The sequence below is a fragment of the Hypomesus transpacificus genome, chromosome 18 (genome assembly GCF_021917145.1).
Source record: "Hypomesus transpacificus isolate Combined female chromosome 18, fHypTra1, whole genome shotgun sequence".
NCBI classification, from domain to species: Eukaryota; Metazoa; Chordata; class Actinopteri; order Osmeriformes; family Osmeridae; genus Hypomesus; species Hypomesus transpacificus.
The window spans coordinates 3,013,302-3,026,932 of NC_061077.1; the positions used below are offsets into that span (position 1 = coordinate 3,013,302).

A 13,631-nucleotide genomic window follows, 5' to 3' on the forward strand; every position below is an offset into this window, starting at 1 on the left:
CTGTTTTGTGTCCGGTCTTTGTCTTGTCCTTACCTTGTTACCGTGAGTACCCTGTCTGTTCTTGTTTCAAGAATAAACCAATTTTTTGTTACGATGACTGGGCGGAGATCACCTTCGAGGAAGGGTTTATGACTCCCTGACCTGGAAGAGAAATGCTTATCATTTGACTTGGAGAGGAGCTTTGACATCAGGGCCTGGGTTCAACTATCACTGTACTGTCTTATAATAACCTGACTGACAGTTTACTGAATGGTTGACTGTTTTGATAATGACCATGTATCAGCAATTGCAGGACCGTACTGATGATGACTATGACAAGATGAATGACCATGCTCACACGTTTGGATCCTACCCCCCACACACCGTAACGAGTTCAGTCGTAGATCATTACTTGCTGAGACTGTCGATTGTCTGCTGAGTAGGCAAATCTATTTTAGAATTCACTACAGGGCATGCAACTGAAGCTAATAATTTTCACTGTAAAATTCTTCTTCACTAAAATATCCACTAATAAGACTTTGGTTTTTGTGTATTGTAATACTATAATCCCACAGATGAACAAACATCAATGCCAGTTCTCAAAACTGATTTTATGTGTTAAAATAAATAAATAATAGATTTTATGTAAATAAATCATTTAATAATAATAAAATAAATAATACAGACAAAAACACACGGCACAGGTATTATATATGTTGTTTACTATTATGTTTGTTACATTGGGCAAAATCAAACAAACAGATACAATACTATAAAAGTTGACACAAACTAGGCTTTTCAGTTTCAGGAAGGCAAAGACATGGCCTGGAAAATGGTAAATAACCCTTGACACCTCGACAAGTGATTGTTTAATTGTGACAGCTCAGCTAACAGAGAGGACACTTCACCCCTTTGTAATACTTGCAACTAAAATGGAAAAAAATATATAAAAAATGAAAACTTTAGATAAAGGTAAAAATACATACAAAAGGGAAATGAGTGTCCTGTTACGCATCATACTTTATAAAGTGCAGATCTTAATTGTATTGTATTTCACCAACTGGCCATGATTGAAATATTCTCTCATAAAATATTGTGGTTGGAAGGACTAAGGCAGACTAATGTGTGACCAATTATTGTGGTTATGGTGAAATTTAAATTTCCAAGAACAACACGTTCCCAAAAAGTGCTAAAACAAAGAGAATAACATATCAATGCTATATTGTCACAAGGTATCATTACATGATCGTTATTGCCCTGTTACATAATTCCTCTGTTCCTCAAAACACTTTTAAATGAAATACAAAGCAGGCAAATTATCAAACTAAGAAAATACTTTATCTATTACTCTATGATACACACAGCGCAGAATAGCAACAAGAGGCAAATACAGGACTCTGAATAAAAAATACATCAACCACAGTATAAATTCTAGTACTTCAACTTCAAGGCACAAGACTATGTTAAATAGACAGTTAATTTTCCAACAGTGGATTTTTGAATTTGTATCAAAGTTCACTCTTTTATTTTTGACCTGAACTGGCATTCAATAAATAACTTTGATGTAATTCATTTTATCCTGTACATCATGCAATCATTAAAAATCTCCCTTTTCAGATTTAATGTGGGGTTAGAGGTGTACAAGGAGAAAGCCTGTGTTGATGGACAAACACAAAATCACTGTTTTGCTCTCTAGACTATTGCTTTTTAAAAGCAGGTTTGGTGGAAGAGACTGAGCCCAAACAGCATTGTCATAGCTACAACGTCTGAGATGGCAAATCTAAAGGCAGGGACATGTAGACACACACTACTAGAAAAAAAGATATACAGATGACCTTCAACCAGCAGAAACAGAAAGCTCACTTAAATTCCTGGAAAATGACAATATATGCTTTGAAGATTACAAGATTTCTGTCTTCCTAACCACATGCAAACACTTCAAACACCTGTTAGCGGAGTACATTCTACATCAGTGTGTCTTGTATTTGAGGGCCAGATAGGCTACTCTTTGACGAACAATGTTCATTAAAAACAAGGAATCCAACCCATAATCCACCGCAGATTATGTGCGGTTGTCACTGAAGTTTGCTTCTATGCAAATATGATTAAGATCCCAGATTTCCAGAGGAAACTGGGTAAACCCCACTTTGACCTGACATGCCATCTGTTTATCTATTTAACTATTATGTTTTTCATCAAAGGCAACTACTGTTCAATGTCGCTCTCTAATGCAAGGCACTATCCTTTCTGTTCCTGCTTGGCTGACAATGCTACCCAGATGGACTCAGCAAAGTTGCTGCAGTTTTAAGTCCAGACAGGAGTTAACAGACTGTAGAACATCAAATCAAAACAATTAAACTCAGATTATTATTTTTTTACATTTAGAAAGGGTTAAGTCTTCTTGAGCCACATGTTAAATCTTTGTCCTCTCAGCTGCCCATATCCTTCTCCCACCTGGCCTCCCCCTCCAGTTACATTTGAATGTGGAACTCTGCATCAACATTCTCTACACTTCCTGGGATATACCCCTTTATAGTATTGAACTGCAGTAAGCATGGAAGCAAGCTACGAGTCTCAAATACATGTCATAGTCCAGGCTGTTCTCAATAGACAAGGGACTAAGTGCAAACTTTGGGCTGCTGGGGTAGCGACTGAGGATGCAGAGTTAGTTGAAAGTGAGCAAGTGATCATACTGCCTGTATGGAGAGAGAGACAAAGAGAGAGAGAGAGAGACAGACAGAGAGAGAGAGGAGTGGTACTAAGTCACCAGGACACAATGAGGGAGTCCTGTTTTTCTACAGGTGGAATATATAGGGGGAATAGGATGAGTCCCAATTTTCTACAGAGACTAAAGTCTGGACATGAATGTATTCAATAGTGCTCACAACTACAAACAAAGAGGAGTGTAGTTATATTGTCGGGCTTTAGACAGCATTGCCCCATATTGTTTAAAGTTTGAAAACATTTCATAGCCCTTTAAGAGCAAGGGAGCTCTTATACCAATACTCCCTACCCTTCTGGTTAGGGACAGGGAAGTGAGGAGACCACGGGAGGCAGGACACAAGCAACATCTAAGACCTTGTTTACGCTGCATTAAGATGCATTCTGTAAACATGGGGGGCATTGTATACAGTACTTCAGATCCAATGTGCGAAGTAAATATGGGCACAGAAGACAATGGCGATTCACAGAAGACTGACAAGGTTGACACCATCAGGTTTTTGCCACTGGATAATACGTCCTTTTTGAGTTGTTGATATGAAACTAAAAATCTTTTTTTATTTACAGATATTTTGGGGTCCAATTCTCCTAACCAAAATATATTTTCAATAGAGTAATAAGTCCAGAACCTCGGATTTCTCTGATCAAGGGTTCAGATGGAAATTATAGCATCGATCTCTGTGTTCACAATAACGTGGTGTCAAGCAAACTTCTGGGATGGATTCGCATGACACAACCTTCTTAAATTCCTGTTCCTCCAGATATCAACTGGTTTAATTGAATTGGATTAATACAGGTTTAAGATACTGGTGCATCAAAGTAATACATACTTTTTATATTATATTACATTATAAAATTCACTAACAAATATATCTCTGTAACTGTGGCATGCAAGAATATTTTAGAAGTTTTTCTTCAGAATGAAAACCATGTTTTTCTAGGGTGGGGGAGACTGGGGTTAAGGGCCTGTTGTGCGTGTGAGAGCATAGGCTAGAAATTCATTCAAACATTGTTATTGTGCCACAAAAATGCATGTTCTAGGGTTACACTGTTAAGTCAGACATAGTTCACTGGGAGACAGAATAAATACGGTTGGATAAAAAATAAAAGCACAATTCTTTAGAAAGCCAAGTTTGATGAATTCCAACCATTGTTTGAAGGTTGATAAATAGCAACTATGGATGGCATCTTTGTTCATATCTACACTATGTACCCTAGATTAACATAATGTAACATGATTGAGGAAAAAGTCACCTTGGCCTCCAAACACTATACCTGGAGCATGCAGTCAGTATATTTTGTGCCACGTTATCTGAGTCCTACATGAATCTGTGAGTTTGGGCTTACAAAAAGAAAAGTGTGTTTTTAGAACGTTGGGAGCTAAAGTAAATGAAAAAAAGAGTGCATGCAGAATGAGAACTGGGTTGTAACATCAGTGCAATGGATGTAACGTTGGACTAACGTTACACTTCATCTCAACAAAACCTTGCGTGTCCGAAATATTCCTGGCTACACCTGTCCTCTACATTTAAAAAACATTGTGTCAACAAAACAACATTTTTTTTTTGTACATTCACTCAACACAACAGACAAAGAAGAACTTCCTTAAATGGGTTTGGTTTTTTCACAAAAGCTTTCGGACATAAAATCCATTGATTTACTTTCTCTACTTACAAAAACTAAACTTATCCTCTGAACTAAACAAACTTTTTTAGTTTAATTAAATGTAATACATTTTCTACGAATCAGAAAAATGCTAAGATATCTATGACAACATAATGTTATTAAACCCTGTACATTCACATACAAAATTGTATTTCCTCAACAATCTTTGGAAAAATAACTAAACTAAATGAATAGTCAGGTTAACCTTGATTACATGACAGTTTATTAGGTCATGTACATTTAGTTATAATTGTATCGATCCCTTGTCTGGGGTTATAAGTGCTCCGGTCTGTGCAGTCATACACATATTGATATTAGCCAGCTAGATTGTTAGATCACTTTACAGCTTTAACAGACTGTCATTACTAAAAAGTGAAAAACACAATGCCTACTTCTAGTACTTTACACAAAGCACAAAGAGGGCATGAATATGATGGTGAATATAACTGAAACCTGGATAAATATCCTTCCTTTGTCAACGCACATGCTGCAGTAACCACCATACTGTATTATCATCATATTGGTTAGTGTGGAAGATCAACCTCCTGTTTATGAGCATCAAATAAATGTGTGAGAAACCAGTTGACAGGAAGTTCTTATCTGTCTGTCAGTATCATGTCAGTTTCCTCTTGAAGCTTCGGAGTGGTTGAAAGAAACAGCACATGGGGAGATCTACATTACTACGCATCTGTGATCAAACATCCCTCAACCATTCTGGATGTGAATGACAATTGTGGTTTTAGGAGACTGAAACTGACTGAAACTGGGCCCTATTCAGAACCTGGAGCCCCATTTTCATTATATTCTACCCCACCTTATTTCAACTGGCTATTTTCAAATCTTACTCTGGCCAATTAACAAATTATGTCACTCATTAACATGAGTAACATCATCACATTAACATGACTGCAGACGTTTTTTTTCCATGTCAAAGCAAAAAAACTCATACCCAGTTGATAACACAGCTGGCGGTCTGGACAGCTATCAGCAAGACAGTAGTCTTGCACGGACACAGAGTAAAACAGGATTATATATAATTTATAATGGAGACTCTATAGAAAATCTATTTAAGTAAACATTAGCTATGGCATCCAAAAGGTAGACATTCATCCTGGGAGGCTACACTGCCTCAGACCATTACACTCTTGTCTACAACATACATCATGGCCAAGCGGATTGTGTGGAAGAAAACACACAAAGGTACACACGCTTTTGGCAAATTAAACACAATTCTGCCCCGTGTCATGAACCAGATCAAAATAATTAGGTACGGGATAGATGTGATAGAAACCAGACCTTTGTCAAAGACATCAAATAGTAAGATTACGGTGCATTTAATTTAGCTCCAAATTTTTTATGATGGGACTGTTCCATTGGTTTCTTTATACTTGGTGAACTAAATCAAGTGAATCTTAAGTAGGCCTATTTGCCAGTGTTTGGTCCAAGGTCTGTTTCTTACTGCAATCTTTCCACCTCCTTGAAGCTTTGACAAATGTACTGTGGGTTAAAGTGGATATTGTTCAACTTTAAAGCTGTGACAGAAATAAGAACAAACAAAATGTGTTAATCAGGAAGCAATCTTGTTTTGGGTGTTTGTTAAGAGCAAATCCTTAACACAGCCCAACCCCACAGAGAAAACATGACAACAGCTGCCTTGTGTTTGTATGTACACACATTTTTTTGTCGCTTTTCTTCTCCTCCATTTGTTTTTCTAATAAAAAAAAAAGAAACGCCCGATTTTGCTCCGCTTCTCTCTTCAGAACTGCTTTCCGGTCGGTGCAGACAGATTGTGGGCCCCTGTAAGTCACATAGCCAGCCAATCAGCTGACCCTCTCACTGACGGCTGTCCGGGATTCGACCGTCTCCTCTCGGCTGGGCCGAGGCACGGCTGAGGAGGGCACAATGTCTCTCAGATCCCTCCCCTCGCCTGCGGCCTCATCGGCTCGATGCTTGGCCCTGCCATCAGACACTAAGACAGGAGAAGTCCTGGTGGAGGTGGAGCCTGTGGGGTTAGGGAAGCTGTCCGGAGCCCCTTCTCTGCTGCCAACGGGCTGGCTCCCACGGTAGGGCCGAGGGCTGCTCAGGTCCTGGGGTTCCGCCTGGTTCCTCTGCAGGACTGGGGCCCCAGTCAAGCTGGGGCTGGGGGACGATAGGCTAATGGAAGGCTGGGAGAGGTGGGAGGCCTGGGGCTGCTCCAAGGAGGTGGTAGAAGAGTGTTGGTGATGGTGATGATGGCGATGGTGGTGGTGATGGTGTGGGTGTTTGTGTGGAACACGCTCTTTTCTCTTGTGGCTCTTGGAGGGACTACTGATGCTGCTGCTGCTACCTCCACCGCCTCCAACTCCTGCAGTAACTATGACCGGGGCCAGAGGAGCCTCCTTCTGCTTCCTTCCTTGGCTCTTTGGCGGCTTCTGTCCCAGTTGCTGCTGTTGTGGCTCCTGTAGTGCTGTCACCACCACCTGGACACCTGTCCCAGCCCCCACTTCACTTCCACAACCACCTCCTGTTGTCTCTCCCCCTCTTCCTTTACTTCCTCCACCACTTCCTCCACCACTCCCTTCTCCCTCTCCTCTTCCGGCACCCCCCGTGACCAGCTCCACTGTGGACGTGGCTGGGCTCTCCATCTCCTCCACGGTCTCCCTGGTCTTGCGTTTTTTGATGGGTAGGGCAGTCTGTTGGACGGGCTTGGCGGAAGACTCCTTCTGGGTTTTCCTCTTGGCCTCTGCTGCCATCATGGCAGCTGCTGTGTATGAAGATGTGCTGCTCCCGGCCGCCGCCGCCGCCGCCGCCGCAGGCTTACGTCCTCGCTTCTTTGGTGCCTGGGCCTGAGGCTCCTGCTCTGCTTTTCTCTTCCTTCCGGGTCGGGCCTTGGCCATGAGGACAGGAACTGGTATAGGGGCCTGGGTTTTAGCTGCGCTAAAGGGCATCTTGACAAGTAGTTTCCCTGGACTCTTTTCCACCACGCGCTTCATAGCCACACCCTCGGTGGCAGGGCGGACTTTCCCACTGCCCTTAGGTCGTCCCCGGCCCCTCCCCGAAGGTTTGACCACCTTGGCTTTTTTGGGAGGTCTCTTTTCACGGCGGGAGGGGCTACCACGACCTGTGACGGTGAAGTCAAAGTCGTTCGGATCTGTGGTGGTGTCACCAACCTTCTGGAAGTACGCAATCAGCTCCACCTTAGAACGGAAGGCTTTACCTTCCGGGCTGAGGACAGGGAGAAGCACATTTTTATTCGACAAAAACTAAACTCAACAGTACTGATATACTTACTCTATTTCGGTTAATTTTGGAGTCACACTTCACAGATTGATGTAGAATTGTAAGATGAGATACCTTAATACTAGAATACAAATGTTTTGTTGTCATTTAGGAGGGAAAAACTCACTTAATCAGGTAGACATCAAACTTGCCAGCTGAGCGCCCAGACTTGCGCTGTTTGAGTTTGCGTGTCCAACCCTCTGGCAGGGACGGGTCGTCATAAAGCGGACCACGGTCCCTGATGATCGAACGCCGCTGTTTGGGAGACCCTGCAGACTCCCCAGCTGCGGAGTCTGAGGCTGTCGACTCTGAGGCAGCACGCTCCACAGGCTCCGATGGCCCTGCCTCCAACCCCTGGGAGGGCTGTCCACCCAGCACCAGCCCTCCTGCAGGGGAAGGAGCTGACGTGGTCGACTCCACCCTCTCTGCATCCCGTCTCTCCCTCCGAGACTTCTTGGACTTGTGTGTCTTTGTCTCCTTGGAGCTGGTCTGCTGGGGCTGGTCAGGGTCCTCACTGCACATGGACAAAAGGTTACAATAATGAGAGTGTGAACTGAAAGTCAACTGTATTAAGAATGGACCCCCCTATTGTAAAGGAAGCCTGATGTATAGGGTTTAGGAAACAAAACAACATCCATGTCCCAATTAATGGTCAGACACATCATTCTGTTGTGTTATATTGGGATTGTTTGTGGAAAAAACTACGATGACTACTACGAGTAACGATAACAACTGAGTCTGGATGTAGCTTGATCTGGTCTTGGTCTACAGAACTCATTGACACCAAGTTAAGAGGTACCCCGTGACGCAGCCAGGCACAGGCAACATTGTCTAAAGAGGCACTACTGCTGGACATGGTGTATATACACTAATTAGAATTAGATCAGAGCTCTGGACTCTACTTATTTCCAACACTTTTGTAAAGACGAGCAGAATTGCATACAATATAATCCATTACATATGATGGGTGATGTAGTTGATGGCACAAAAACAGCAGTGGCAACCTAAAAATGGGCCAACTCATGTCAGCAGCGAAAATGGCTTGCTAGGTATCTCTAGCGAGTGCAGTGGCGATATGAAATGTATAATTTGCTGTAGATGAAAAATGCATTTATTGCCACGACAACATACGGGCTACAAGCGTTAATAGCACAGCCTAATCTCTGACCCTCTGCGTAGGTAGAAGCTCGATTGCGTTAGCTACACATTTATTTATCTAACCCGTTAGCCGATAGAAATAGTCCGAGGGTGGAGGATGCGGACAAAATTGATTTCGAAAGGGTGAGAACGGACACAAAAACAGGACTCGGGGTTTCTTTTTTGACACTAATGACAAATAACCCGTAAATCCAAATGAAAAGGGGAGTTTTGAGAGTTTGGAAAATAAGAGTCAAACACACCCCCACGAACGCTTTATGCTGATGCTATTTCCTTGCCCATCCATGATCTCGCAAAGTAGGGGAAATACTTAGCTAGCTAGCAATAACTTGGTGACGTATTCTATACGCCTCTCTCAGTACACCAGTCAGTTGAACTGTCCATAATACATAAAGACACAACATTACTTTGCAAAACACTCAAGCAAAAATTACACGACCAGAAACATTATCTATCACGACATTGAAATGGTGAATATATGTAATTCACACTTACAGTCTCTCCTCTCCGCTCTCTACGGCGGCCATTTTTATTTAAATAAATAATTTTATAAAAATTCTCCAAACATCTCTCTGGGTACCTCTCTCCCGCCCCCTGCCACAATTTCAACGCCGTCATTACTCAACTATCGCGAGATAATGATATGACTACCAATGTTTGGCAGCAACAGTGGTATCTCGCGAGATAACGTCCAGTTCCGTTAATTTGTCAGTGGTTTCGAACTTTCAGATGAGGACACCGTCTCAATCAGCAGCATGCATGAGACATGGGGCCTAAATACCATTATCGAAAAATAATTCTGCAAGAACCGTTGCCGAGTGGCAAGCATGAGAGCAAGCCATCTAACGTGAAGTTATTGCTCTTAATAAAACAGAACTTCTTAACTGGGCAGATCAAACACTCTCATTTAATGTAGACGGTCTGTATGCTTCGCTGTCCAGTTGTCTTGCAAAGATTCCATCCACAACCGTATGCACGTGGGCCTCTTAAATCAGATGTATCCTGGCTTCTTGTCACCTTTGCGTGACGTCCCAGGTGTGAGCACGGTGCACACTGATAGCTGAGTTCCTCAATTGAAATCCTGCTAGATTTTCTAAATTCAACTCTTAAAATTGTTTAGACCTATTGATACAACTTGACAACAACATGCTGGGTATGTTTGTGTTTATAATTGGGTTGCAATTCTATGGACTTGAATTCGCTGCAAACGTCGCTGAAGAGGGGAGAGTGGAGTTGAAGAAGTTTCAAAAGCTTGCTGCCCAACGCTACGGCGAATGTTGGTCCCTTGCTTTACAGAACATCAATGCACGCTGTCAAGAATTCACTGCGGATACGCAAAGCAGGATTGCTCTGCGCTTTACTCACTGCCACCTGCAGAGGTGAAATAAAACGAAATAATTCATTCACGTATATCTTTAGCTACATAACTCATTGTGTTTTTAACCTAGTACCTTCACATTTAACGCTGCTTCCAGTGATATATATATATATATATTTTTTTCTTTCAGTTCCAACCGGCTTTTCCCAGAGTGTCCAGAGGGCAGTGAAGTCAGCTTCTGCACCAGAGATATGGATCCAGTGGCTTTCAATGCCTACACAGAGTTCTTCACTCATGCCCACAGCATTTGCCATTACCTGCAGAGTGAGAGCTGGCAGCACCAGGCAGAAAACACCATACACAGGTCAGGTGATTCAGTGAAAAAGGGGGAAATTGAATGAATTCATAGCCTCTTAGCGCAGTCCCATGCTACTGGACCAAATAAGATGTAGCTCCAGGTTAGCTATATTGCTACATTTGATATGTTTGTTTTGGCTTACAGGTTAACCGAGAGCTCCGCAGGAGTGGTGGAGAAGCTGACTTCCACACAGAGGATGGCAGAAGATCTGGTGGAGGCTCAGAGTGCTGCCCTAAAGTCCCAGGAGACCATCCTTCGCAATGGAGAGGAGCTCAAACACACCCTGCATCATTCCACTCAAGGTGGCATCAAAACTTTCAGTTTCAAAAGTTTTCTGACTTTTCCTCCCCTCCTCTCTCCCCGCATGGCTCCTCCTCTACTCTTCTCTCTTTTCCTGTCCTCACCCTTCTTGTTCCACGCTTTCCCCTCTCTTATATTGTCTCTCGCTAATCCTCCTCTTATCTCCCTCATTTCCCTTGTCCTCCTTTTCTCCAGGTCTGAGGGAGGTGTTTGCTGAGATGAAGTTGACAGCCCATGAGCAGCAAGTGGCCTTCTCAGAGATATTCAACCGCGTCACCTTCTTGCAGAGCTTCATCCTGTCTGAGTCCCACACCCTAGGCTGTGTCCTCTACAACTCCCTGGCCTTCTGCACTGCCTTCCTCCTCACTTCCACACGGCGCACCTCCAGTGCCAGGTAGGCGGCTATAATCGGTTATGTACAACAGCCTGTTACAAAACAGTTTTCCATTCAGGTTGTATGACCACCCAAGTCTCCTTGAGTGGCTGCTCTGTTTTATTCAGGCTGGTTCTCTTCGGTCTGGTGGGTCTGAACGTGTACCTAGAGAGGATTATCTGCAGGGCGGTGCTCGATGACTCCAACTCTGGATACCAGCAGATGGTGAGGCAGACAAACTTAAATCTGTGGCTATGGGGAACCCACATCAGTTAAGGGGAAAGGAAACATTGAAACAGGTCATCTGATAACCTTATACAATGTACTCTCCCAATGTGTGTGTGTGTGTGTGTGTTTAGGAGCAGGTCAGCTTCTTGGTGGGAATTCTGAGGAGGGTGATGGTTCTGGTGGGACTTCTTGTCCTGGTCTTCTGTGTTGTTCGGTTCAGAGACGTGACCAAGGAGAGTCTGGAAATCCTGACTCAGCTCAGAGAGACCCAGTCCAGCCTGAAGCTGGCTTTGCAGCAGGCTGGTAGGTGCCTGGAGGGTAATACTAGATGTACCCCGAGATGTCAGCATAGTACATGCACAAACACCACCAGTTTGTCTATCTGTCTTCATGTAGGCATGAGTACATCTCCCTTTATCTGTCTTTCTTGTTGTCTGTTTTTTTTCTGACCAGAGAGTCTCTCACAGTCATTGGAGACACAAAAAGGTGAAGAGAATAGTCAGACATGTGAACGTCAGAGGAGGAGGGAGAGAGAAAAGGAGGACTGCAGCTTGGTCCCTTGGTCCTCTACTGTGATATCAGACTCTACAGCAGTACAGAACCTTCACACATCTAAGCGCTCAAATGGAGGTGATGAACGCAGCATAGTTAGTCTCTTGTACTTTAACAACTCTTTGTAGTTCTTTCAATTAGGGTTGGATAAATTGATGAACAGACTCATCAGGATTGAGTGTGTGTGTGTTTGTGTTAGAATGGCTATATGACAGCCTGTCTAGCAGCTCTGGTGCTGCTGCAGTGGAGACTAGCCAAGCTCCAGCTAGTCCTGCGAGACGCCAGCGGCGCTCCTCAACCTCCAGCCGGCTTCCTTCCTCCCCGGTGGTCTACAGCATCTTGGTGGAGGGCAAGGTGGGGACACGTTCTTTCACTCTCTCATTGGACAAAAGGATTGGGACACATGACCATCACACCTATATGAGTTTCTTGTACTTCTTATCTCAAAATGACAGGCAGTAATATGTAGTCCCTCCCTCCTTTTCTCCATGAGGCTATAACAGTTTCCACTCTTCTGGGTATATTATGCTTCTGTGCACAAAGCGAGGTGTTGGCATGAAAAGTCACAGATTCTATTTTCTGCACGTTCCCCTTTCATACATGTATTCACAGCTATCTTCTCTGTCCTCCGCAGCCTCGCTACAATCTGAGGAACCGCAGGTCATCTGTGCTGGGGCCTGATGTAGACAGAAACCTCAACTCGAGAAGGGAACACCAGCAGTATAAGGACTGATCTATAATTTGTATGGCGTACACAGATTACCAACAGATTAGGAAAGACTGATTATTATCATAACTAGTTTATGGATGTTTTTTATAAATGTAATGTTTTCTCTCAGTACTCTTTTCACTAATATGTATTTTAATTGGGCTTAAAATAAAATGAAACAAACTATTTTGTGTTTCTGCTGTTGCTTTTGTAAGGTTTAACAACACATTGTCTTTGTCAGCAATACCACCACCTACTGGTGTGAGATGTGAAGTTAATCTGCAGTTTGGTGGAGCACAGCTGCCAGTTTTGAATGACCCTCTGAACTGGTCATACTGTACATAAGTTATTCCACTGTTGCTGAATCAAACCATTTTAACATATTGTTTGAATGCCACATACTTTTGTTCTTCTGAATAATTTTAAGTTTGAGTATGTGTTTTTGGATGAATATTTATGTGATGCAGAACACAAACCTGATCTTGTTGGATGTATGATTCCTTTGTTTTTCTTTTCACCTCTAAGACAGCTCCACACAAACCCCTGAATCCACATGGTACTGTCATCCCAAATGGGATCTATGAGTGCATATATGTTGCACTGGAAGGATATGTGGATGCTTCAGAGTTTTAGCCTTCCTCTGGCAAGCACTCCCTCTATAATCTCTTTCCTGGCTAATAAACGTTCCTTGGTCTGAAGTCTGCAGCTGGAGATCTCAATGACTCAACCATCCACTCCAGAGGATACAAACACACAGAGAGCCACAGGAAATACCAGCGAACAGACTCAGTCTAGTGTCCATTGGCCTTCACCCCCAGACACCACCCATAGGAAGTTAACATTTGTATTAATAGTTAATTGGATATATCGGACACTGCAGATTATATTGCTCTATAAACATTGAAATAAAGTGTATGTATTGTAGCCTAACGCCTACATTATGGGGCAACAAACCTGCAAGCATTTATTTTCCAAGGGTAACTGCTTATATTACTAAATAGCCTGTTAGTAT

General features: G+C 42.9%; 2 protein-coding genes across 2 annotated transcripts; one reads left to right on the top strand and one right to left on the bottom strand.

Moving 5' to 3' along the window:
• Nucleotides 1-671: 671 nt before the first annotated feature.
• Nucleotides 672-9,385, bottom strand: mecp2 (methyl CpG binding protein 2). Its single transcript, XM_047040148.1, has 3 exons — nucleotides 9,277-9,385; nucleotides 7,751-8,137; nucleotides 672-7,569 (listed from the first exon to the last, which is right to left on the bottom strand). Exons 1-3 carry the CDS (start codon nucleotides 9,306-9,308, stop codon nucleotides 6,186-6,188), a joined length of 1,803 nt encoding a protein of 600 aa, XP_046896104.1. The 5' UTR covers nucleotides 9,309-9,385; the 3' UTR covers nucleotides 672-6,185.
• Nucleotides 9,386-9,748: 363 nt separating this feature from the next.
• LOC124480926 lies at nucleotides 9,749-12,686 on the top strand. The gene is made up of 9 exons (XM_047040602.1): nucleotides 9,749-10,160; nucleotides 10,290-10,463; nucleotides 10,602-10,759; nucleotides 10,953-11,151; nucleotides 11,259-11,355; nucleotides 11,490-11,661; nucleotides 11,812-11,988; nucleotides 12,110-12,264; nucleotides 12,545-12,686. The coding sequence occupies exons 1-9, from the start codon at nucleotides 9,928-9,930 to the stop codon at nucleotides 12,641-12,643; spliced, it is 1,464 nt and encodes a 487-aa protein (XP_046896558.1). The 5' UTR covers nucleotides 9,749-9,927; the 3' UTR covers nucleotides 12,644-12,686.
• Nucleotides 12,687-13,631: the final 945 nt, after the last annotated feature.